Source organism: Eptatretus burgeri, chromosome 4 (assembly GCF_056783735.1).
Source record: "Eptatretus burgeri isolate ZD-2024b chromosome 4, Ebu_testis_v1, whole genome shotgun sequence".
In the NCBI taxonomy this organism is placed as follows: Eukaryota; Metazoa; Chordata; class Myxini; order Myxiniformes; family Myxinidae; genus Eptatretus; species Eptatretus burgeri.
Genome location: NC_140964.1, coordinates 73,720,514 through 73,748,013, shown reverse-complemented (window position 1 = coordinate 73,748,013; position 27,500 = coordinate 73,720,514). Strand labels below are relative to the sequence as shown.

The following is a 27,500-nucleotide window of genomic DNA, read 5'->3' as shown; positions in this document are numbered from 1 at the left end:
CACTTCAATAAGTATGCTTAAATCTAAACTGTTTACTCATGTTATGTGAGCATTCATTCACTTATCTATAATTTCATGAATTCATTCAGTGGTCTTCCTTATTTTTTTTCTTCCTTTCATTGACTGAATAAACCTTTTTCCACTTTTCCAACATAATATCAAATTCTAACCTAGTCCTGCCTTTCACTTCACTCTGAGCTTTGTTGATGTCCCACCGGCGCATCATGTCTCATGCTACATCTATTTGTGACATCTTCGGCCTTTCCTACCCCCTCATGCAAACTTTGCTTGAGCAAACCTCGAATTTTCTTCACTCTTCAGTCTCACACTATTATTCTGTTCTTCTTCTCGCCTTATCACGAGATGAGTTGTATCATGGATCTTCTTGACCTATGTGCAGAACCCCCCCCCCCCCCCCCGTAAAATTTGCTGGAAGCAGAACACCTGAGCAAAGATGGGGATAGCTCAGCATGACAATGAAATGAATGTTGATCCACACATGTGTCATCAGATGGCCGGTTAGATGGCACTTTCACATAATCCAGAAAATGTAACCCTAAGATGGCTTGTTCAGAATATAATTTATTGTTATTAAATTTAAATAATTATTCAGGACTTCATTTAGAGGTTCGCAATTATTCACAGTTATTATATAGTTTTGAACACTAACGGGAGGTACATAAAGAGTTGCGTGTTTCGAGGGTTGGTCATTGGATAACCAGGATCAATAACCATTCAATTGGAACTACTACTGACATGTTGGATTCCCAAGCAATACCTGCATTTTAAACTTTAACAAGTCCTTACAGAGGTTGCTTCACTTGCCCCCATTGAGTAAAGTAAAACAGGAGATTACCACAAGGTTGAAGGTTGACACATGGTATGTTCTAGGGACAAGCTGGACAGCGAGGAGACAGAGGTTCGCCAGGGAATCAAGGCCCACCGGGTCCTCAGGGACCAAATGGAATGTCCATTGCAGGAGAACAGGTAACTAGCTACATGACTTGCTGGTCTTTTTGCACTCAAAAATCACTCCGTTTATGACCAACTGAAGGTGTGGGGGTTAAGGGGAATAATGGATATTTATGGGAATTTAGTTTTGATAGTTAAGGCATGTCCTCAAAAGTAAATTCAGGCCAAATCCACCCTTAAACCTAACTTTTTCATTGACGTATGATTATAACGTTTTTATTTCCAGACTCAGGTTGCTTTTCTTTTTGTGTATCGCTATGCATGTTTTCTTTTTTCCTTTTCTTGCGTACAGAGTCAAGGTTCATGGAAGAACTAGAACATTGGACAGATTATGATTCAACAGGACAAAAAACAAAAGGACCAGTAAAGAGAGAAAGAGAGAGAGAGACTCAGAGAGAAAGAGAGACAATCAGAGAGAGAGAGAGAGAGAGAGAGAGAGGGGAGAGAGGGGAGGGGGGGGGAGGGGGAGAGAGGGAGGGAGGGAGAAAGAGAGAATAAGAACGAAAAGTGGAGTTGAAGGACAAAATGGAGGGAGACTTGGACAAATAGCGGGTATGTGGAGGAATGAGGACACATAGGGTGGATACACATATGTTGAGTATGTGGAGGCCAAAAAGGACACATAGGGTGGATAGGATAGATACAGAAGGAAACTCTCAGGAAGGAAAAACTGGAAATTTTGAAGGATGAGGGATTGGGGGTGGGGAAGAAAAGCTCATGGTTTTGGATTGGGGATGATCTGAGATGGTAATGAACAGCTGTCTTGAAGATTTGAAGGGAAGATTAAGACTGAAGAGAATGTGGAAGTTCATTTCCCAGGTGGGAAAAAATAGAAATGCATGAGTGGAAGCAATAGTGATTCAGGAAGCAGTGATCCTGGATTTTTGGAGTTTCACCAGAAGTGGATTGATGGTGGATCATGTGCATCCTGCAGAAACCGGGGGTGGGGGGTGGAAGGAGGGGGGGGACAAAGTACAGAAAGAGCAGAGGGTGCAAGACCAGAAAGGAGGCATTGGAAGATAGAGAGACCACCATCCTGTGTCTGATGGAAAAGTGAGAGGCCCATTGACTCAGCTTCAGCGCCGGAGATTCCTATGATCTTGTTGGTCTCGCTTTCCATGGCGTCAAGCTGAGCAAGGTGTGAGGCAGGGGAGCAAGCTGAGAGGGGAGAGCAGTACTCCATCAAGCTGTGGATGAAAGCCTTGCAGGTGGATAGGAGTTAAGATATGCCAAAGAAGGACTTTATATGACTGATGATGCCCAGTCGGCAACTGACTTTGGAGGCAAACTTTGAAATGTGGTTTTCCCAACACAGATTGTGGATGACAGTGAAACCCAGAAGTTTGAGTAACTGAACTTCCTTAAGAGGATTGTTTTTCAAAAGCTTTTAATGGAAGACACATTTTCTTCAATGAAGATATTGAGAAAATGAGAGAGGAAAAAGAGAGAAATGTACAGGAAGTACAAGTGGAAGGCAGAATAAGATTGTGTTCTGAAGTGAAAGAGTTTTTTGGGGTTTGTTTGTTTTGTTGAAGCGAGGGGGGGTGGGGGGATATAGCATAACATTGCAAAGGCAGAAGGGATTAAAAATTTCTGGGAAAAAACCCCAAGAGAAATGGGAAGTCAAAACCGAGATGATTATCTCCTGCCTATCTGAGTAGGCTGAGGCTGCATTAAAAACGAATTCAACAATATCAACTTCAAGGTGTGATATATCATGGAAAATTTTCCATATAAAAATATAAACAGCACACAGGGACTAAAAATATAACAGATAAAGTTGACAGATCTAGTTTAGAAAACTTAGCTTTGATTGAGGTGGAAGGAAAGGAGCAGCTGTAGATCCGATTTACATTTGAAGCAACCCTGAACCGGAAGTCCCCAAAGTTATATAGTTATATCAGAACAATAAGAGTTTCTTAGCTCTATCCATAACAACTTTGTTGCACAATTTAAAATGAGCAGGTGAAGGCATGTTCAACCCCCAGAACCATTTATATGTTGAGTACACAAGCAGGAAAGGATTGCAGACTATTTGACCTCTGCCAATTGCTAAACTCCTATTTTTCCTTTGATTTCCTTGATATATGTTGCAGCTGCAAAAAGGTTTTGCTTTCAAGAAATGGTTTTCGTTGGATGAACAATATCCACTATATTTATAAGAACCGGAAAAGCACAAGCAGCTCCTGTTTTTGCAGAAAAAAAAAGAGACAAAACTTAAAAACTCCCATGTTTCACTGATGGTGACCTTCATCAACCAATGACAGAGTGTTTGCTCTGAACAACAAATTAATCGATAAATCAAATTATTACATACTAATACAACTATCACTACTACTCAAATGTCTCAAATTATTCCCCTCTTCTTGTGGATAAAGTTTTTGGCCCCTCTTTCGTGAACCGGCTGGTCAGGCCTGATGTTCGACAGAAGGTGATTTTGGCAGGAATTTGTAATTTGCTTTCGGTACCAGTGATAACTCCCTATTCTTCTTGAAGGACACCATGCGGTCTTTAACACCCACAAATCAACAATGTGGCAAACAGGTCCTCTGGCTTAACATCCCCCTAATGGACAGTGCACACATCGTTGCCTCACCCTGCACCCTGCAAAAACACCAGAATGAGAATGCAATCAAATTTGTAACACTATATATTATGGAAACTGCTCAAAACTTCCTGTCTATTGACTGAGATTTGCCTTACTTCTTTGAGCAGGTTCATATGGTTGCAGTCTACAATAACCTACTGTACTGAAAGCCAATGTGTCTCAATCAAGGGAAATTGTGCCACAAAACTGCATCATGGCTATTCCTGTGGAGATGATGTGTGTGTGTGTGTGTATATATATATATATATATATATATATATATATATATATATATATATATATATATATATATATATATATATATATATATATATATATATATGTGTTTATATATATTGTTGTGGTTACTAAATTCGCAAACCACCATTCAGGTCCCTTAGGTGAGATATCTCCGTAAGTATATGTGTAGTTAGGCCCAAACCCGTTGTCTAGTGGGAATACATGTCATTTATGCGTGCTGCGACTCTTCAGGATAGCCGTTTTTCTTTTACTATCTTTATTTTGGACCAACCGCCATTGTTACCACCACCAACCACAACATCAACCACCCACCGCGGCGCCGCTTCACGTCACACCTCGCAACCGTCGCATCGCCACCGTTCTTGCGCCGCTTGTGGGTACCGGTGTTGGACTCGTGCAGGGCGCGCGCCGAACAGCGTGTACAAAACCACGGATTTTCCGCTCCAAAAACGACACACGCCCACTTTTGTTCCGTCCAATCGGTGAGCGAGGGGCGATTTGGCCCCGCCTCCAGGGCGTTGGAGGGCGGTCGCTATATGCAAATTCATGGATCAAAATGCATTCACGCCCACTTTTTCTCGGGCCAATGGGGAGCGAGGTGAAAGGTCGAAGGCAGGGGGTCAAAGGCGAAGCCACGGGGCTTATATCAGCGGCCGCGTTCGTCAGTCGAGTCAGTTAAGACTTCGCAGTCGGTGGAGTTGGGAAAAAGTAGTGGTTGGTCGTCGTCGTCGTCGTGTGCGTTGGAGTCGGAGCGAAGAGGACGGAGCTGTGGAGAGGCGGCGAAGGCAGACGAGGGGGTGCTCGCGTCGTGCCGGGAGCTGCACACCAGGGAGGCCGACGGCGCGACCTGGTCAAGGTGGAGACGCTCGTCGCGGGACTCGAGACAGAGTAAAAATCCTCCTTTCCCCGAGCATCAGCAACCCCCTCCTGTTTCCCCCCCGCGCTGAGATAGTGCGACCAAGGAGGCCCCTTTTCCCACCCCCTACCAGACACTGTCCGCGAGGCCCGCGGAGTTGAGGCACCATCGCCGCTCCGCGTCTCATCACCAGACGGGTAGGCCCGACCCGGTCTCGGCCTCAGGCCCGCCTCATCCTTGAGGGTGTTCTTTTTCTTGGTTTTGGGTATGTGTTGTCGGCGCCGTCTGTGAAGTAGAATTGTATAAGTGTTGCCGTGTGCTCGGTAGTCGGAGAGCTCTGCATTGTGTCTTCGCTTTTACATTTGCTTTTTGTGTAAAATTGCATTGTGTTTCTTTTCCTTCTATGTGCTTTTGGTGGAATTGTATATGTGTGCTTTCCGTTCATCGCGAATAAATGTGCTTTATGTTGAACTGCTTTCCCGCTTCGCTTCGTCATTTCTTTCATTGAATCCTCATCTTGCTTCACGTAAAGGGTTGGTAGTGGGCTGAATACGCCCGATAATTAATCGAACCGTCGAGGCCGACGATAACACCGCTCGGTTATCCCGATAGTACGGAACGGGTCACTTAAAGTGGCCCATGTCCGAAGTCGACCTGCGGCGAGGTGCGATCGCCTGGTCTACCCTCCGTGTGGGTACTTAGGTAGGTCGAATTTGGCGAGCAACCCTATCCCACGCGGGGGCCGATTGGCTCGATCGCGGTGAGACCGAAAGGTCCACCCGTGACTGGTTCCCGGCGTTAGTCCGAGAGGGTCACGACTGGATTGTCCGTCCGGTGGGCGACGTGCCGCGATTCGAGTTACGTGGCCGTCAGCACGCCGGCGGGTGCGAATCTGTAACACTGGTGTCAGGTCGTGCGATACAAATCCATCGCCCTCCTCGCGGCACTGGTATCGGAGAACAGGAAAACGGGCTCTCCTGTCTCCAGCTAAGTTCACGGGAATCGATCCAGGGGTGAGAGAAGCGACCCCCGATTCCCTCCAAATTACGAGCGAGCTAAATTAACCCTTTTAGAGAAGCAAGATGGCGTCTCAAGGCGAGCGGGAGCCGGGGGTATTAGGTATGTGTCGTCATGTAGGATCCATGGCCCAGGTCGGTTCTTTTTATAATTATAACCCCACCACTAACTGTGGTCAGTGGGAGCGGCTTGAGCACGAACTTTGCCGGCAAACGGAGTCGCACAATGGCAGCACGGAGCGGGCTGATATTAATGGCACAGCACGAGGCGTGAGCTCCCAGTCACCGGTTCAAGGCACGTGGTCACGGCATGTGCCATGGCAGGCATGGCAGGATGACTATGCGAGCATTGGCAGGCTTCAGGCACAATTGGGGGATGTCTTGGAAAAGGTGAAGCGTTATGAAGAATATATCGAGGAGGTGCAACGTGGAGTGGACGAGTCACAACGGCACGCAGACTGGCTTCAGAAAAATTACGTGTACGGGGGGACACAGCGATTGGACGATTTACTGGAACGAATTCGGTGGCAAAAACATAACTTGGCCAATAGAGTCGACAAATTACGTGGGAAAAAGAATTTGGTAGTGTTTTATACCCGTCAGTTGGAATATGCAAAGAGCAAACTGAACAAAAGAATAGAGGAACAGCAGATTGGTATCTCCCAGGAAAGGAAACAATGGGAGGAAGAATGGAAAACCGAGCTCGAAAAGAAACAAAAGGAGCACGACTTGGAAGTAAAACAATTAATGGAAAAATTATTGGAGCAAGCAAGGCGGTTCAAAGAACTGGAGGAGAGAGTGAGGGAAATACAGTTGGAGGAGAAAAAAATGTGAACACGATGGGGAGTTGGAACAATTGAAGGAAGAGATAAGAACAGGCAATCAGGAAAGAGAAAGCCTAGAATGGAAGATAAAAAGAGGAGAGAGACAGCTCGAGGAAAGGTCGGAGGAATTGCTGGAAAAGTCAGAACAGTTCGAAGAACTGCAGGGAGAATTGAGGGAGGAAGGAGAAAGGAAAACAAAGCTCGAAAAGGAAAAACACGAACAAGATGGGGAATTGGAACTACTGAAGCGAGAGGTAAGGGCAAGCCAGTTTAAAAGAGAAATCCTGGAAGGGGAGATTAGAATGGGAAAGGAATGGCAGAAAAAACTAAATGAATACAGTAAAAAAGGGACGAATTGAGGAGGGAAGCGGTGGAAAGAAGAGATGAAATGAGTGAAGAAGCACGCAAATTGAGAAAGGAATTGGAAACAAAAACTTCTGAGATACTGAAACACGAAAACAAAGAAAGAGGATTACAAGACGAACTGAGGATGTTAAAAGAGGAAAGGAAGAAAACAGAGAATGAAACGTTAAGGAACCACACTGAACAGATTGAACAATTAGAAGCCAAAGCAAAGTCGGAGTGTGCGGAGATGAGAAAGGAATTGGAAAAGAAAGCTTCTGAGTTACAGAAACACCAGAACAAAGAGAGGGAACTACAAAACGAGTTGAGGATGGTGAGAGAAGAAAGAACGACAACAGAGAATGAAACGTTAAGAAACCACACTGTACAGATCAAACAGCTGGAAGCGAAGGCCAGATTAAAGAATGAGGAACAAGAAAGAGTACTGAAAGAACAAGGAATGAGACAGGAGAAGGAAATCAGCCAACTGAAGGAAACCACGAGATTGCAGAATGAGATGCAAGAAAGAGTAATGATGGAAGAACGAATCAGACAGGAGAAGGAAGTCAGCCAACTGAAAGAAATAACGAGATTGCAGAATGAGGAACAAGAAAGGGTACTGAAAGAACAAGGAATGAGACAGGAGAAGGAAATCAGCCAACTGAAGGAAACCACGAGATTGCAGAATGAGATGCAAAAAAGAGTAATGAAAGAAGAACAAATCAGACAGGAGAAGGAAGTCAGCCAACTGAAAGAAATAACGAGATTGCAGAATGAGGAACAAGAGAGACAGTGGAATAAAAAACTGAAAGTGTATGAATTTGAAACTGAACGACAAAAGGAAAAAAATAGGTTGGAATACGAGGAGAAGTTGAAGGAGCAAGGAATGAAGCAGGAAGGAGAAATCAGGAGATTGAAGGACACAAGGAGATTGGAGAGGGAAGAACTAGAGGAACAATGGAATAGAAAACAAAAAGAACATGAATCTGAGGTTGACCAATTGAAAGAAAAGCTGAGGCTGGAGTACGAGGAGATAGACAAAGAACAGCGAATGAAACACAAAATGGAGATGAACCAAATGAAGAAAACCATGAAACTGGAGAAGGAAGGACAGGAGAGGAAACGAGGAAGAGTAGTGAGAGAACAGCGAATGAAACACAGGAAGGAAATGAGCCAATTGAAAGAAACAATGAGATTGGAAAACAAAGAGCAGGAGGAACAGTGGGAGAGAAAACAACAACTATATGAGTGTGAAATTGAACAACTAAAACGGAGAGTGAGACTGGAGTCAACGGAGATTGAGGAGCTCAGGAGGGAGAACGAACAGCTAATGGAGCTCAGAGAGAAAGAACGACTCAGATGGGAAGGAAAAAGGAACCAGGAAGAGACAGAAATAAGGAACAAGGAGAGAAAATGTATAGAGACACGGGAGACAAGAGACGAGGTGAAAGTAATTGGGAGGGAGAGAAAAGAGCAATTAATACGGAAAGCAAGGATGAGGAACGCAGAGATCGTGAAAGAGCAAGGAGTGAAAAACAGGGAAGGATGGGAGCGACTGAAGGAGAAAGCAAGGTTGACCTACATAAAGATAAGGGAAAGACGCCAGAAAGAAGCAGAGACCAATAGACACGAGGAGACGACAGAAAGAATAAAATGTATAGAGACACGGGAGACAGAAAAAATAGAGGAGAGACTGCATGAATTGGACAAGGTTAGTGACGCACACACACACACGGAGGTAGTGGAGGATAATGGGGGTGAGCTGGCGGACTGGGTGGAGGCCCAGTGCGAGCAGCTGGATGGCCTCCTCCAGGAACGAGGGGAGGGAGTATGCCCCCTTGAGGCGAGTCACGACCAGGTGGGTTCGGTCGTGCTTTGCGAGGTTGAGGGGAGATGTGCTGCGAACGGGTGCACGGAGAGCTTGGGGGGTACAGAGGCCCCGGAGACCCTTGTGGGGACACAACTCCCCAGTGTGGTTGTCCCTGTGTGTGTGGTGCAAGGTGTGAGTGCGTCCCCGTGTGTGGAAGCGACCCCGTGTGTGAGTGGTGTGGTGGCGAGTGTGCCGGAGTACGTGCTTCCCAGCACGCCGTGTGTGGATGAGGCACCGTGTGTGAGAGAGGCCGTGTGTGTGGATGAAACGGCCAGTATGAGTGAGGCACCGCGGGTGAGTTCCCCCGCGTGTGTGAGTGAGGCACGGAGTGTGGATGAGGGACCGCGGGTGAGTGCCCCCGCGTGTGTAAGTAGTATGGTTTGTGTGAGTAGTGAGGCACGCGTGAGTGAACGGCCGTATGCAAGGGAGACCGTGTGTGTGAGAGAGCGGTATGTGAGGGAGATGTCGGTTGGCATGCGGGAGCACGCAGCCGCGTCTCCCGGTGTGAATGTGATGGAGTGGACTGTGTGCATCGTAACACGCGGGAGTGCGTGTGTCGAATGGCGACGACGGCGACAGAGGAACGAAAGCCGAGTAGCGGCTGTAGTTGTTTCGGGGACCGTGCCGGGTTCACCCAGCAGTGAGCACGAGGTCCGTGTTGTGCAACGCACGAGACCCCCACGTGCTCGCTTGCGATAGTGAAGTCCCGGTCCGGAAACGCCAGCGGTGGATTTGCCGATCCCGCGGACGGACAAAGTTTAGGCAGGTAAATGGATTTGGACCGGACGGGTTCTCCACGCGATCGTGTGTGTTAAGCTCCAACGGGCAAAGCACATGTGTTCGCGTGGGGAACCCCTCGAGACGTGGGGCTTGTTTTTTTTTTATGCGCACGGTGACGTCATGGCTGCACGTGGGGTAGGAATCCGGCAGGAGGGGTATCCCTGCCGGATGGTACCGTCCAAGGAGGGACGAGGAACACGTGCAGCTGCATGACGTCACGGGCAGGTGCAAAGTGCGCGAGTTGCCGCGCTGGTGATGCGCATAGAAAAAAGGAAAAAAAAAAAAAAAGCAAGCCTCACTTTCGGGTGCACAGGATTCCTGGGCAAGGGGTGGAAGACCCCCTTGACCCGGGGCACAGGATGGAAACTAGTTAGGGGGAAAGGTTAGCTTAGTTGGACCGACTTCATGGGGCAGGGGTAAGTCCTCATGGAGTCCGTGGAATGGATTAGTTAGAGGGATTGTAGCCAGATTTAGGTTGGGAAATTGATTAATGGGATTATTTGGAGACAGTGACAGACTTGTGGATGTGTAGAGGGGACGTAGCTTAGCTACGTAGGTTAAAAGGAACGTGCTGTAGTTTAAGGGACGACGTGGGAGCACGAGTTAGTTAGGGGAGGTAGTTAGGAGGATGGCAGAGTTCAGTGGTGAGTGTGTTGAAGAGTTGTTGGTGAGTTGTGAGGTGAGTACATGATGAGTGAGTGAGGCCAGCGGGTCTGTGTGTATGGAGCGAATGGGGAATGCATGGTGCGATGAGTGATTGGGGGGAGGAGTGACTCCCACCCAAGGGACCCCGGGGTCAGTATAAAGTGAGTTAGGGGGTTAGTCAAATTGAAAAATGGAGGTTGTTTTGTTGTTGGTGTGAATGTAGGCTCGAAACCCGTTTGGAGGGGTGCAGGAGCCCTGTTGACGGGCTTGGGAGCGTGGCTGCGAAAGGTGAGTATCGCTGAGTGGGTACCCCGGGCACCAGGCTAGTCGGCCGCGGTAGGCCATGGCCCATGGGGGCCGGGATAGAGTAGTGGGCACGGGTGCGCCTGCTTGGTGCGGGGGCCCGGGCGCCATTAGCCGCGTGGGCAGTGTTGTGGGCAAGGGTGACCCTCGGAAAGGGGCCTGGGAAGCCAGCCTGCCACGTGTGGGCGTTTCAGGGGAGGTGCCATGGGGGGCACTCCCGGTGTTAGGGAGCTGGTAGGCTCGGAGGCAGTGTAGTGCCCGGGGGTGCCATAGCGGGAGATTCAGCAGAGGGTCGTGCCTGCCAAAGGGAGCCACGTGTCCCAGCCAGAGACCGTGTGAGGGCACGGAGAGAAAATTGGGGGGCGAGGCCCGAAATTGTGAGGACACCAACACAGGCGACGGGAATCTGGGTTGTTAGAACCAATAGTTTAAGCGAGAGGCGCTTGTTGAAAGCCCCGGGGTAGTTTAACAGTTAAATGGTTAGGGTAGATTAGGAGATGTACCCCTCCGCACCATCCATCCCCTCGCTGTCGTTGTGGGCCGCTGGACCCACTTTGGTTATAGATCGCTGAACTCTGGGGAGGCCATTCTGAGGCTTCGTTGGGCCTCGACACAGGACGTTAGCTCTCCCTTATTCCCCTCCGGGAAGGGAACGTAGGGGTTGGGAGTAGGCGAGGTGACAGCATAGGTTAGCCGAACAAGGACAGTAAAGGGGATTAGGGGACGATTTATAGAGGGGAAGTAAACATAAAAATAAAAAAAAAATAAGTTGGGGCTAAATTGGGGTTTGACAAATTAAGGGAGTGGGTATGTACAGTGACAGGCAAAGGCGATAGGTGGGAGGAAGACAGGTAGGTAGGTCCGAGCCCGCCCTCCAAGTGGCCAGCACCACCGCACTCCCTCCACCAACCTCCACTGAACGGCAAGAGCTGGCCAACTTCATCGGCTGGCCGTGTTTTGCTGCAAGGCAGAGGCCGGCTAACTTCGTCTGCAGCTGCTGTGCTGCAAGGCCTGTGCCGGCCAGTTCATCTGCTGGCTGTTTTTCTTCAAGGCCTGTGCCGGCCAGTTCATCTGCCGGCTGTGTTTGCCTGCAACGGCCTGGTTCTGCGGGCTGTGTTTGCCTGCAGCGGCCTTCTTCTGCGGGCTGTGTTGCCTGCACCTTTGCCATGCCATGCCCACTGCCCATGTTCACCAGCCCCGTTCAATTTTTGCTTTGCCCCCCCCCTGTTCATTTCCATGTGCGCCAGGATCCGCAAGGCAACAGTTTGCAAGCTGCGAGAACTGCCCTGTTGGCAGCTACAACACGGGCCTGCAGTGGCGGCCCGTGCACCGTGTTTGTGTTCATGCATCCATTCGTTGTGCTCATTGCGTGTGCCACTTGAGCTGGCACGGAGACTGCGTTGTGCAGCCCATGCACCGTTGTGGTTCACTGCGTTCAGTTCAAAAGGGAAGGCCTTGGACTGCGTGTGAGCAGCCAGCCACGTTCCCTGTCACCTGCATTGTTTTGAGCCGGAGACTGCATGCGAGCAGCCTGGCTCCCTGCTAACTGCTTTTCTTTTGCAGAGTTCATTGATCCTGGGCCATGGTTTAGTGTAAAATTTGTAAGTTAAGGTTAAGATGTACTGTATATATGAGTGCGCCCCGGCATGTCTGTCCTAGCGCCGGCAATTTTATTTAAGTCGTCCGTGTGAGTGAGTTTGTTTAGGTAGTTACGCAGCCCTCAGGTTATTTATTTTGGGGACACGAATACCATGAATGTCAAACTCAGGGATCCGTAGGTAAAATGTACAAGGGGAAAACTACACATGATGGCACACGAAAATTTGACGACTCGGGACGAGTCTGCAAAAAGGGGAGGGGGTAGTGTTGTGGTTACCAAATTCGCAAACCACCATTCAGGTCCCTTCGGTGAGATATCTCGGTAAGTATATGTGTAGTTAGGCCCAAACCCGTTGTCTAGTGGGAATACATGTCATCTATGCGTGCTGCGACTCTTCAGGATAGCCGTTTTTCTTTTACTATCTTTATTTTGGACCAACCGCCATTGTTACCACCACCAACCACAACATCAACCACCCACCGCGGCGCCGCTTCACGTCACACCTCGCAACCGTCGCATCGCCACCGTTCTTGCACCGCTTGTGGGTACCGGTGTTGGACTCGTGCAGGGCGCGCGCCGAACAGCGTGTACAAAACCACGGATTTTCCGCTCCAAAAACCGATCAAAAACGACACACGCCCACTTTTGTTCCGTCCAATCGGTGAGCGAGGGGCGATTTGGCCCCGCCTCCAGGGCGTTGGAGGGCGGTCGCTATATGCAAATTCATGGATCAAAATGCATTCACGCCCACTTTTTCTCGGGCCAATGGGGAGCGAGGTGAAAGGTCGAAGGCAGGGGGTCAAAGGCGAAGCCACGGGGCTTATATCAGCGGCCGTGTTCGTCAGTCGAGTCAGTTAAGACTTCGCAGTCGGTGGAGTTGGGAAAAAGTAGTGGTTGGTCGTCGTCGTCGTCGTGTGCGTTGGAGTCGGAGCGAAGAGGACGGAGCTGTGGAGAGGCGGCGAAGGCAGACGAGGGGGTGCTCGCGTCGTGCCGGGAGCTGCACACCAGGGAGGCCGACGGCGCGACCTGGTCAAGGTGGAGACGCTCGTCGCGGGACTCGAGACAGAGTAAAAATCCTCCTTTCCCCGAGCATCAGCAACCCCCTCCTGTTTCCCCCCCGCGCTGAGATAGTGCGACCAAGGAGGCCCCTTTTCCCACCCCCTACCAGACACTGTCCGCGAGGCCCGCGGAGTTGAGGCACCATCGCCGCTCCGCGTCTCATCACCAGACGGGTAGGCCCGACCCGGTCTCGGCCTCAGGCCCGCCTCATCCTTGAAGGTGTTCTTTTTCTTGGTTTTGGGTATGTGTTGTCGGCGCCGTCTGTGAAGTAGAATTGTATAAGTGTTGCCGTGTGCTCGGTAGTCGGATAGCTCTGCATTGTGTCTTCGCTTTTACATTTGCTTTTTGTGTAAAATTGCATTGTGTTTCTTTTCCTTATATGTGCTTTTGGTGGAATTGTATATGTGTGCTTTCCGTTCATCGCGAATAAATGTGCTTTATGTTGAACTGCTTTCCCGCTTCGCTTCGTCATTTCTTTCATTGAATCCTCATCTTGCTTCACGTAAAGGGTTGGTAGTGGGCTGAATACGCCCGATAATTAATCGAACCGTCGAGGCCGACGATAACACCGCTCGGTTATCCCGCTAGTACGGAACGGGTAGCTTAAGTGGCCCGTGTCCGAAGTCGACCTGCGGCGAGGTGCGATCGCCCGGTCTACCCTTCGTGTGGGTACTTAGGTAGGTCGAATTTGGCGAGCAACCCTATCCCACGCGGGGGCCGATTGGCTCGATCGCGGTGAGACCGAAAGGTTCACCCGTGACTGGTTCCCGGCGTTAGTCCGAGAGGGTCACGACTGGATTGTCCGTCCGGTGGGCGACGTGCCGCGATTCGAGTTACGTGGCCGTCAGCACGCCGGCGGGCGCGAATCCGTAACAATATATATATATATATATATATATATATATATATATATATATATATATATATATATATATATATATATATATATATATATATATACATACATATATCCCTTAATATACATACATATATCCCTTAATATACATACATATATCCCTTAATATCCTCCATAACAGCTTTATCTCTATTCAGAATGATTTTTGAACCTGAACAAAGTGAGCAATATTTTCATCGTCATCATTAATTCCTGGAAGTTTCGAGTGAACCTTCATGTGCAGTGAAATAAAAAAAGGGAATGGAAGCAGGTTTTAATAATGGCTGTATTTTTCACATTGAATGTGATTGCTCCAACTACAAATAATAATATGGCTCTATTTGGTGCTGCTCAATTTGCTGGTATTCGATTCGGTGGTCTTCAAATTTGATGGTCATTCAATTGGTTGTGTTTCAATTGGCTGTGTTTGAATTGGCGGTGTTTAAATAGGCCATGTTTGAATTGGTGGTATTTGAATTGGCGGTGTTTGAATTGGTGGTATTTGAATTTGCGGTGTTTGAATTGATGGTATTTGAATTTGCGGTGTTTGAATTTGCCATGTTTGAATTGGTGGTGTTTGAATTGGCCATGTTTGAGTTAGTGGTATTTGAATTGGCGGTGTTTGAATTGGTGGTATTTGAATTTGCGGTGTTTGAATTTGCCATGTTTGAATTGGCAGTGTTTGAATTTGCCATGTTTGAATTGGCGGTGTTTGAATTGGTGGTATTTGAATTGGTGGTATTTGAATTGGCGGTGTTTAAATTGGCGGTGTTGAAATTGCCCGTGTTCGAATTGGCTGCGTTTGAATTGGCGGTGTTTGAGTTGGCAGTATTTGAATTGGCGGTGTTCAAATTAGTGGGGGGGCAAGTGGTCCTAGACAATGGGCCCGTCGGACTTTCATGATGAGAAGTTGCCACCTATTTAGATATGTTCTACATATGTCTAGGAACAGGAAAATTGATGTTGCCAATTTTGTCGCTGTGTCAAATGGCGGCCATTTTGAATTCCAAAATGGCTGCCATGATCATGCTTTTTTCTTCAAAGAATACAATTATTGCTCATATTTAAAAATAATATCAAAATTTTATCTCATAATATGAGTGAACATGAATAGGAGAGACATTATGATTTATTGTATGCATATTTAAAATAATTATTTGGTAATTTTGAATTTCAAAATGGCCACCATTTGAAATGAGCTGTTTATTTATTTAAATATTCTTCTAAATCCATTGAAATAGAGTATGTTTTTCTTATTTCTAAGAAACTTTGGGATGCTACTTCTAACAGACAATTATATATAAAATTAATTGGCTCTTTTGAGTATCCGTAACAAATAATTAGCTCTAGAGGGCAGCATCTGGTTTACCTGCTGCCTCTACTACATCCATAAGCACATGGCATTGGACAGAAGTTTCTGCTGTATTGTCATGCAAAGTGATCAAAGCATATATTGTAACTAAGGTAAGTTCAAGTTACAGTACTTGTTTTTAATTGTGCTTACATGTCCAGAAAGCTTTGAAAATATATCAGCAAAAAGTTTAAAGAAAGGCTTTTATAAGAAGCTAATGAATTAATGTGGAAAGCTTATCACCCATAGGCCTATATCATCCATTATAACCATTGGCAAAGTTGTAACAAGTTCATGTAGTTCCATTCTACAAGGTTAAGACTGCATTTGTTGAACATGCAGTTGCAAGGTGTGTATAGGAGATGTGAGTGTGGCTATTGTGTCTGGGGTATGTGGGGTGTGTGCTGGTACTGCGAGCGCATGATACTGTACCTCATAAATTTGTTATCCTCTGAAATAGATATTTAAATATTGTAGCTTGTAGAGTTAAGGTCTACAAATTAAGTCCATAGAAGTGACTGTGTTTATCGTTTTATATACGAGCTAAGTTGTGTATCTGAGTACCAGTTGCTTTGGTGAGTGTCTAACTGTGCAAAAAAAGTTTGAGAAAAATACCGTTGGGTATCATTTTTAGATAACACTTGTTACCACAATATTTAAAGGGGGAAGGTCTGATTTCATCACATGCAGTTTTCACATTGATTGAATGGCTTTGACCCTCTACCCCACCTGTGAAGTTTCATGCTGGTATTTAAATCATTTTGACAAGAGAGCTAAAAATGCGCATTTGCAAGCCCCATAGAATATGTGGTTCAACTAATTGGTTGACCAATAGTAAGCAAGTTTTGGCGTACAAAATCCAAACTAAACATCTTGGTGCCCTACAATTTCACAGGGTCAATGAGAAGAATAGCAGCTTTCTTCTCATATCAAAATTTATACCACGTCCGGTTAAATCTGGGGGTCAATGTTAGGATTAAGCTGTCGATTGGACAATGGCCCTTAAATTTTAATGCAATTTGTAACTTTTTGGTGGCCATTTTGAATTTCAGGATGGGTGATATCATGTGTAATTTGAACAAAATATTACTTACATTGATTTTGAAGTGTTAACAACAATGAAAACCTATCATTTTGCTTTCAAAATTGAGGTAAAATACTTTCATTGAAAATAACCAAGTGAAAAATAGTGGCAAAACATTGACCATTTTGAAATCAAAGATGGCTGCCATCTGCCACACTTCCAAAAATGGCAACATGCATTTTCATGTACTTTGGTACCTCGATAATGAATTAAAATAGGTGGCACCTTCTCATCATGAAAATCCTACAGGTGTCCACTTGCCCCCCCCCCCCACTAAATTGCCCATGTTCGAATTGGCCGCGTTTGAATTGGTGGTACTTGAATTGGCGGTGTTTGAATTGGCAGTGTTTGAATTGGCCGTGCTTGAATTGGCAGTGTTTGAATTAGTGGTGTTTAAATTGGCGGTGTTTGAATCGGCAATGTTTGAATTGGCGTTGTTCAAATTGCCTGTGTTTGAATTGGCCGCATTTGAATTGGTGGTGTTTGAATTGGCCATGTTTGAATTGGTCATGTTTGAATTTGGCGGCATTTGAATTGGTGGTATTTGAATTGGCGGTGTTTGAATTGGTGGTATTTGAATTGGCGGTGTTTAAATTTGCGGTGTTTGAATCAGCAGTGTTTGAATCGGCGGTGTTCAAATTGCTCGTGTTTGAATTGGCCGCGTTTGAATTGGTGGTACTTGAATTGGTGGTGTTTGAATTGGCCCTGTTTGAATTGGCCATGCTTGAATTGGTAGTGTTTGAATTGGCGGTGTTTGAATTGGTGGTATTTGAATTTGCGGTGTTTAAATTGGCGGTGTTTGAATCGGCAGTGTTTGAATTGGCGGTGTTCAAATTGCCCGTGTTTGAATTGGCCGCGTTTGAATTGGTGGTACTTGAATTGGTGGTATTTGATTTGGCGGTGTTTAAATTGGCGGTGTTTGAATCGGCAGTGTTTGATTTGGCAGTGTTCAAATTGCCCGTGTTTGAATTGGCCATGTTTGAATTGGCAGTGTTTGAATTGGTGGTGTTTGAATTGGTGGTATTTGAATTGGCGTTGTTCAAATTGCCCGTGTTTGAATTGGCCGCATTTGAATTGGTGGTATTTGAATTGGTGGTGTTTGAATTGGCCGTGTTTGAATTGGTCATGTTTGAATTGGCGGCATTTGAATTGGTGGTATTTGAATTGGTGGTGTTTGAATTGGCCATGTTTGAATTGGCGGTGTTTGAATTGGTGGTATTTGAATTGGCGGTGTTTAAATTTGCGGTGTTTGAATCAGCAGTGTTTGAATTGGCGATGTTCAAATTGCTCGTGTTTGAATTGGCTGCGTTTGAATTGGTGGTACTTGAATTGGTGGTGTTTGAATTGGCCCTGTTTGAATTGGCCCTGTTTGAATTGGCCCTGTTTGAATTAGTAGTGTTTGAATTGGCGGTGTTTGAATTGGTGGTAATTGAGTTGGCGGTGTTTAAATTGGCGGTGTTTGAATCCACAGTGTTTGAATTGGCGGTGTTCAAATTGCCCGTGTTTGAATTGGCCGCGTTTGAATTGGTAGTACTTGAATTGGTGGTGTTTGAATTGGCCATGTTTGAATTGGCAGTGTTTGAATTGGTGGTATTTGAATTGGCGATGTTTCAATTGGCGGTGTTTGAATCGGCAATGTTTGAATTGCCCGCGTTAGAATTGGCTGCATTTGAATAGCCTGTGTTCGAATTGGCTGAATTCAAACTGGCCGCATTTAAATTATCTGCGTTCTAATTGGCCACATTCAAATTGGCCACGTTTGAATTGGCCGTGTTCAAATTGGTGGTGTTTAACTTGGCGGTGTTTGAATTGGAAGTGTTTGAATTGGCAGTGTTCGAATTGCCCGTGTTCGAATTGCCCGTATTCGAATTGCTCGTGTTCGAATTGCTCACGTTCGAATTGCTCGTGTTCGAATTGACGTGTTCGAATTGCCCGTATTCGAATTGCTCGTGTTCGAATTGCCCGTGTTCGAATTGCCCGTATTCGAATTGCTCGTGTTCGAATTGCTCACGTTCGAATTGCCCGTATTCGAATTGCTCGTGTTCGAATTGCTCACGTTCGAATTGCTCACGTTCGAATTGCTCGTGTTCGAATTGCTCGTGTTCGAATTGCTCGTGTTCGAATTGCTCGTGTTCGAATTGCTCGTGTTCGAATTGCTCGTGTTCGAATTGCTCACGTTCGAATTGCTCGTGTTCGAATTGCTCACGCTCGAATTGCTCGCGTTCGAATTGTCCGCGTCTAAATTGTCTGCATCTAAATTTTCCACATTCAAACTGACCGCGTTTGAATTGACCGCGTTTGAATTGGCCGTGTTTGAATTGGTGAGAAATATTTACATGGGATCCCATTTAAATGATAGAAATGGAATTGGTAAGTTTTCAAATTATTGTGAGTCTACTGTGAGTTGTATACAATGTAAAAAAAAATTACAAACATAATAGTTGCTTCATCAACCCTATCATCTCCACCATCTGTCCCATTCCGCTCCTGAATGCCCCCCCCCACCCCAACCACCTTGTTTTGTGCTTTTATTATGTCTAACCCTTTCAGACCTACAACTTCATTATTCTCACTTTTTGATGTGGCCTTTCATACTTTTCCTCACCTTCTCCCACCTTCCTCTTTCTTTCCTCCTCACCATTTTACCCCAAAGGGTCCTCAAGGAGAAAAAGGTGACCGTGGTTTGTCGGGTCAGGTTGGCCCTGTGGTGAGTGAGAAGTACATTATTAATAATATTGCTATCTTAATAACATTCTGAAAAACCACAAAATAAATTAATTAAGGAAATAATACAATTACATGTCCAACAATTATGCCTCCAGCCCACCATGACACAATATTCTAATGTTTTTGGATAATTATCTTGACCAAGAAAAAAGCACAATTATTATTTGTTTTTGTTCATATCGTATTACCAGGTAAGCGAAGCGAAATGTGTTTGCTGTAAATCATGCGACGAGTCTGCGTGGTTAGCGCCTCTCTTGGTGTTGCTGCTGCCACGAGAGTAAGTAATGTGACAGCTTGATTGAGATCTTCCTTTAACTTCCACCCATCCAGCTTCAGGAATTCCCCTGCAGCCAAAGCGGCCTCTCACATCACAGAGCCTGTAGTTTTTGAAGTCTGGAGTGCCTGTATTTTTTCATTTTTCTGCTCATTTTGTCCAGCGACACCATGATTTGTCTGACTGCTCCATTTTGTTTTTCCAAGTTGCTCTTTACAGATACTTTGTATGCCTTGCTATGCTTTCGTGTGTATATCTGCACTGTGGTGCAATATACCCTACAGGTCGAAAGTTTTAGAACACCGCCATTTTTCTAGTTTTTACTGAAATGTAAGCAGTTTAATGTTTCAATGTACTCTGAAATTAAAGCATGCAACAAATAAACAATTGCAGATAAAAAAAAAGAAATCATGGAATCGTTTTGTTGAACTAAATTTAATCTAAATTTTGACTCATCAAAGTAGCCACCGTTTGCAGATATTACAGCCGAATATACTCGTGGCATTCTTTCTACAATGGAAAATCAAATATTGTTCGGAAAGTTCTTCCCAACACTGTTGCAGAAGTTCCCACAAATGTGTTGCACTTGTCAGTTGCTTTGCTTTCATCCTTCTGTCCAGTTCATCCCAAACCAGCTCGATGGGGTTTATGTCTGGAGACTGTGCTGGCCATTCCATGATTTGAAGCCTACCGTCTTGTTCTTTTCCTCGAAGGTAGTTCTGACATAGCCTGGAGGTATGTTTTGGGTCATTATCTTGCTGTAGGATGAACCCCTGACCAACGAGCCAAAGACCGGAGGGTATTGCATGGCGCTGCAAAATGCTGTGGTAGCCCTTTTGGTTCAGGGTGCCAGTCACTCTGTGCAAGTCTGGATCCAGCATAAGAGCCGCAGATCATCACGCTTCCTCCTCCATGTTTGACAGTTGGTGTCACACACTGAGGAACCATCCTTTCGCCTACTTCAACGGCGAACAAAAACCCTGTGTGATGAACCGAAGATTTCAAATTTTGATTCATTGGTCCATAAGACCTTCTTCCAGTTTACAGTGGTCCACTGGCGGTGCTTCATGACCCAGGCAAGCCTCTTTTTATTATTTCGCATTCTTAGAAATGGCTTTCTTTCTGCCACTCGACTTGTAAAACCTGCAGCTTGAAGTCTTCTCTTTACAGTTAAAATTGAGACTTGTTAAGCTGTGCTTGAAGCTGCTGTCCTGTGAGCTGCCGATCATGCAAGCTATTGACTCTCAGAAACTTGTCTTCTGATTGTGTTGTGGCTTTGGGTCTGCCAGACCTCCTCATGTCAGAGTTTCCTCCAGTTTCCAAGTGCCTTTTGATGGTGTAGGAAACTGTACTCACTGACACCTTGGCTTCTTTGCAATTTCTCTAAAGGAAAGACCTTCACTTTTAAGGGTTATAATGGTCTGTCTGTCTTCCTTTGTTAATTGTCTTTTTCTCGCCATTATGATAGCAATCTACTACTTCCTGCAGTGCAATATTGTCCAAATAATGCTTCAGAGGGTGTACCAACACATTCTGTTCCAACAATGCTTTCATACAGAGAGAGGATTTGTAACTAATCAACAAAAGTTGCGACAACTGTAGAAATTGTTTGCAACTTTCAAGGCTGAATATACTTCAATTGCTGCAGAATAGCTGAAGTTTCTAACCCATTACTTGTTCCCTGAAAAGGACCTTTTTAACAACTCTGAAATTTATATTATTTTTCAGTTTTTGGTAACCTAAACTTTTTTAGAAACCTCTGGCAGTTTACCGCTGAGCTTTGTACCATTTCAGGTCATTCACTTGTCTTGAACTGCTTAAATTTCAGTAAAAACTGGAAAAATGTGGGTGTTCTAAAACTTTTGACCGGTAGTGTGTATATATATATATATATATATATATATATATATATATATATATATATATATATATATATATATATATATATATATATATATATATATATATATATATATATATATATATATATATATATATATATATATATATATATATATATATTTTTTTTTTTTTAACCGCAGCATATTTACTGAATATACCCTGGTTTGTCAGGGGTGGATGTGGATTTTTTCCCTCTGCTTTTTTCTCTTTCTCCCCATGACTTGGGGAAAATTTATCTACATACACCTGCAGGCGTGTGACAGCATCGACATAAATTATATTTCCTGCTTTGTGGGTTCTCGTGTCCCTTTACCACGACCAAAGTGATAATCCTGATCCTTAACTAAATGTTGATGGGTTTCCACAATATCTCATTTTCCACTTTCTTCTTCAGCCAAAACCCAACAATATATTCTGAAGAACCACTCCAAACGGAACTCAAACATATAATCGAACAAACCAAAGCCACACAAGGAAAGAAACGTTTTAAAAGTGATTCCCCTCCTTCTAAAACTTTAATTATGTTTCCCCACACCCTATCCAAACATAAATCCTTATCGTGAACCCATACCAGCCCTCACCTAAAATGAACACAAATATTTATTTGTTTGTTTGACTGGTGATTGCTCAACCTCTTCTGCAGGGACCTCCTGGACGACCTGGTGGAGTTGGCAGAGAGGGAGTATCTGGACCTCGGGTAAGTTATAACAATGTGACAAGTCGTCATTTCCGAATGCCCGTTGAGTTGGGATTTCATTGCGAAGTTGGCCTGCTGGTTACATTGTCATTGAGGGTGCCGCTCTACCACTGAGGCAGTGCCCCTGCACATGATGGCAGGAATTTGGAACTTGGTCAAGATGACAACGATAACTCACTTAATCGGTGTTAGTTGACACTATGGGGTAATATGCATCCAATCAGCAAATGGTGATAGATTGGTCTCCAGGTTAACATCGATCCAAGGGAGGGTTCACTCATTGATGTGTCCCGCTTGTGAAGCAGCACCGATCTGACATTATAATTGGGCCAGGAAACTAACCCAGGCTGGACAGCTCAAAGGCACACTATTTCTTTGTCTTCCTGATAGATGTAATCTATAGATATAAAGTTGAAAGTGTGTCTGTCTGTGTGTCTGTGTGTGTGTTCTCTGTGACCTATGCACGCGAAAAGTACTGGACTGATCCTCACCAAACTTCACATACTGACAGAACATGTACCCGGGAGTGTCCCGATGTAAAAGAATTGTACTTCTGACTTCCGATTTCCGAATTATGACGTCATCACCTGATTTCGTAACGTTAATTTTTCAAGTTCAGCCGATTGACATGGGGCCAACGCCATTTGCAATAGAATGTAAAAATAATGCTACAGTCAATTGAAGACAATGACTTCCGACTTCCCGGTTTCCGAATTATGACGTCATCACCTGATTGCGTAACGTTAATTTTTCAAGTTCAGCCGATTGACATGGGACCAACGGAATTTGCTAGAGAATGAGAATTAATTAAGTCGCAAATGATGACATGAAACCAGCCTCACATTGTTGAGGCATTATGGTTTTTTATCTCATGTGGCAATAAATCTTAACATTTTTGAACTCGAGTCTTCTGCATTTTAAACATGGCGGGGAAAATATAATATTATAGTGGTGATGAAAAAAATAATAATGGTGGCAGCCTCTACAATTTTATAATTAACTGTGACATATACTCCTTCAGACTCGCCGTCATCCACGGGATTCCTGTGCGGAGCACGGCTATCCCTGCTAGTAACATGATAAGTGCCTTACCCTGATATAATGCTCAGTGCTGCTGATGTCGTTTCCTTGCTAAATAATTCTCTGAATTGTTGGATAGGAAAGAAATTGGCTGAATCATGGAATTCTAGGGCAGAAAATTGGCCACAACCCCTGATCATTTCCAAAAGGCCACAGAAAAAAAAGATATAATTACAAGTGTAAGTTTTAGCAATAACTGGCTTACTATCAAGGATGTCTGGCCTCCTATTATATATAAGGATAGTTGACAACAGTGAACTCTGTTGTGACCTATTGAGCAAAGGTGATTATACTTATTTTTATTCTGAGCTGTCCTGCTAGAACGGTGAAGTTATCAACTCTGGCTGGCACTCTTCTTTGGGATTCTGAAAATGATGAATGATAATATGATTTCCTTTGCAAGAAACTTCAACGCAGGAGGTGGCCATTGGGCCCAATAAAAGCCTGAGCTTGTTTTGCCAACTTATGGTGGTTTGTCCATGAGCTATCCTTTTTAATGCTGAGCATCATTCAAGGAAGCAGCATGTAGGATTTTAAAGGCGTTTGTATGACGAGCAGGGTTCAAACTGCTGACCTCCCAAACTCAGTGTGGACGCTCTAACCATTACACCACTGAGTCTGGAGTAATTACATACATTTTTTCTTTTTACTTGTGTTGTTTAATGAGGTGTGGATGTCATCTTTCAATTTCGATTTTATCTATTTCTCTGTCGCCACCTTCATGATTTCGTTTTTTTTTTGTTACAGGGCCCACCTGGCAAACAGGGTCTAGTTGGCCCAGCAGGACCCAACGGACCAATTGTAAGTGGTCCAAGTAAAAGTCAATGGCAGGGTGCATGATAAATGTAACGTCGGTGATGGCGGTGATAAGCTTAGTGAAGTTGTTTGTGTTCATCATCGATATAGTTATGATAAAATGTCGAAGGTATGACAATATTGTGGTTGTGTTGGTGTCGATATCCATTACAGGGCACTCCGGGGCTTCCAGGCCCTCCAGGCATTCACGGCAAAAAAGGAAACAATGGGGATCCTGGGAATGTGGTAAGTGTCCTACTTGTTCTCTTCCTTAGTTTTGTTTTCCATCTGGACATTAAGTGAGTCATGGTGCCGTCCAAGACTCCTGTTATTGTAGACATTTGCAAGTCTCTTTGACCTTTGCACATTTGGTGTTCTCGTGAAGAAGCTGGAGGTGGTTTGTGGGAGTTTGATTGGCTGACATTTTCATAATACTAAAGCCCGATGAAATGTCACGTGGTCATCACCATTATCTAATGCATGGTGGATTGGGATTTTATTGTGAATTTGGCACTCTGGTTGTGCTGCTGATCTAGCGCACATTCGTATTGGGACGAGGAATTTGTAATTTGTCCAGAGTGCCGGTGATAACTTGCCCTCTCTTCATCAAAAGGCATCGGTGGGGTCTTTAATTTAAGTGGAACACCAGTCTGACAGTTTGTGTTCCTGTTGAGAATCAAAAGCAGGCAAGATAGCTCGAAGGCAAGTGCACTCACCAACTCTGCTCCTTCCTGTCAGACAGTCTCATGATTTATCATTGTGATAACAACGGCATGACGTGCGTTGTAGGAATTGCCCATCTTGAAGAATGATCAGAACCTTTAGGGAGGAGTGGGGTCGCATTGTAATTGGTTTAAATGTTGTTTACCACCCCCTGGTGATGAATGTCAAGGTACATGCTTCTACCTATTCAGAAAAATGTACACCTGGAGTAAGAGGAGGACTTTCCCAGACTCAATTACTCGGTTCAATCATGGACTTATTATTGGAGAAAAATCAAATGCTACAGGGAAATTATATGAAATTTTGTCTTTTTCTCGAAGTATTCCCTTGCTCCATGCACACACTTGTCCCATCGATGAGGTGACATCTTGATCCCATCTGCTTATAAATCTTTGGGACCGGTACACAGTCATTTTGGGACATGAACTTTGGCGGTTTCATCATTCATAAAGTCAATGTGACCCAACTGTTATTGCGAGGGGTCCAACGCCATGAAGATCACAAGGGGGGCAAGTCTGCATTGACGGGAGATGATTTCGAACTTCTGAACCCGTCTTCATGAGGGAGGTTGAAGTCATATTCGCCTCGTGAGGGAGAGCATTATCGTGCACTCGAGTCATACCCTAAGCCAAGAGACCTGAATATTCCTTGTTGACGGGTTCCCACAAGATCTCGTTTTACTGTATGACAAGTCCCTGTTTGAAATTGCAAATGTGGCATAACAAGTGCATTGATGGTTTTTCCATCAGGTTCAATAAATTTCATATTGAAGAAACTTTTCACGTCTCAAAATACTATTACCAAAATCTTTGAATGTCTCCTCTCTGTGCTGGCTTGCTTTGGGTTCTGGGATGGAATAATGATGGATTCCGTTCTCATCACACATCACAATATTCTCCAATATGTCATCTCCTTTCCTCTCCAAGCGTTCCCGTTGCTCTGCTGCTATAGCTGCATGCGTTACCGTTTGATTAAACGTTACGTACTCTGGGACGCAATTTTGTACAGGTGTAATTGAATTTCAAATGAGCTGTTCGTGGTCATTTTCGAACCTATTGCGGAATTTAATCATGACTGCATGAAAGACACATGCATCATCAAATTATGCAGAAGATCTCCTGTCGATTCCAATTAGTTTTATGTTCTCCTTCACGTTGAACTTGATACCACACCACTGCTCCACAACACATGTAACTATGTTGACTATCGTTTTAGTTTTATCCAGAATGTTTTGACCAACATTGACGGCATATCCAGGAAAACTTGCTCATGATCGGCAATGTCGTTACACAAAATTTCAGCAACCTTGAACCCTCGTAATGTTTGAACAGCTGTCTCTGGATTTTGCCAATATCCCTTCAAGAGATTTTGACAATTAACCCTACCATCCTCCCTCCCTGCTGTCCTCTCTCTGATCCCCTACTCCCACGTTTCCTGTCCCTTATCTCACGCTCTTCCCATCCAACCATTATTCTCTGGCTGTACTCATGCTTTTCTCCTTGTCTACCCTAATAGGTTTACTGTGAACTTTGCTTTTTCTGATTAGGGCAGCATCAGGCAAATGTGGTTCAGTAATTAGCTGCCACGCTTTGATATTCGAGTAAACATTGATACAAACTTTTGTTCAAAACCAGTGAACGTTACCAACGTTCTCCTTTCATGCAGCAAAAGCAACAAGAAGGCCTAATTTGACTCCAGAACAAAACTCGTTTTCCCCCCCCTCGTTTTACTTGATAAATAATGTCCAACCAACTCGGCTGTGCAATGGAGTCACTTAGTCTTTTATAAGGCATCTCACTGTATTTTTTATACATTTTAAATTGTGTTTGAGCTTGAAGCCATCACACCGATTCTTAAGCTTAAAATTATTTGTTTAACACCTATTTCATTTCAACAAAAGTTGACAAAACAACACAAACTACAACCCTTTGTGCTCTGAATTGTCTCTGTCTGTATTTGATGAAGAACCGAGTGCTCGTTTGTATGAACACCAGAGTCTCCATTCCAAAAGGGCTAATTCCAGATGGCTTGGCACCCTTTTCATTCCCTATCTGTTTCTCATCGATGTGACATGGGAAGCCATTATCCCACAAGAGCCACGATGTCAACCGCAATTTTGGTTCTGGAGAAGGATCCGAGCCGAAATTGATGTGGCGGTAAAAATACCACAGTTGGTGTTGCAGGTATTGAAGTAGCTCCAGTGATTGATACGTTTGTCTCAAGGAGGAAATGATTGTATCGAGTTTTATGGTAATGTTGTTTTGCTCTTGGAAGCAATTACACTTGTTTCACCCTTTTGGATGTAATCTCCTTAAGTAAGTGTCAAGAGTTGGAATGAAGTCCTCCCAGAGCCCAGAGTGTCCACCATTATTGGATCATGTTTCAAGTACCGAGTTGTAATGTTATACAGTACTTCGACCACTGAACCCCTCACAGCCTGCAATTGTCCGCACAGTTCAAAAAATTAGTTTGTTAAATTCCACCAAAGTTCACTTTGTTACCACAAAACAACATACTATGTTGTTAATTTTAATGAGGACTGTACTTGGTTCCACTAAGCTGTTTGTGCTAAAAACCAACTTCAAATATGGCCATATTTTTCTTGTTAGCAAAGCACTCTGTTTCCAACCTACAACAATACTCAACTTACTTTGTTGTTGCAAACAGAATAACTTTTTGAGGTGGAACTCTGATGACAATGCTAATGGTTCAGCTGACGATTCATGCATTGCTGGCAATTTGGGAGATGCTGGCGATTTCAGAAACACTAACGATTTGGGCGACACCGATTCAGGCAATTCAGGAGACACCGACGATTTAAAAGACCCCAGTGAGTCAGGAGACACCGACGATTTGG

The 27,500-nt window shown here is 44.6% G+C and overlaps 1 protein-coding gene across 3 annotated transcripts in view; it reads left to right on the top strand.

The window, feature by feature from the left end:
* LOC147028351 (collagen alpha-1(XIV) chain-like) overlaps nucleotides 1-27,500 on the top strand; it is a 236,291-nt gene that overhangs the window by 184,384 nt on the left and 24,407 nt on the right. For all 3 annotated transcript variants that reach the window (XM_085878673.1, XM_085878672.1, XM_085878671.1), the window contains 5 exons: nucleotides 892-987; nucleotides 19,099-19,152; nucleotides 21,992-22,045; nucleotides 23,873-23,926; nucleotides 24,095-24,166. In XM_085878673.1, coding sequence (XP_085734799.1) covers nucleotides 892-987; nucleotides 19,099-19,152; nucleotides 21,992-22,045; nucleotides 23,873-23,926; nucleotides 24,095-24,166 — 330 coding nt within the window. The remainder of the gene's footprint in view (nucleotides 1-891; nucleotides 988-19,098; nucleotides 19,153-21,991; nucleotides 22,046-23,872; nucleotides 23,927-24,094; nucleotides 24,167-27,500) is intronic.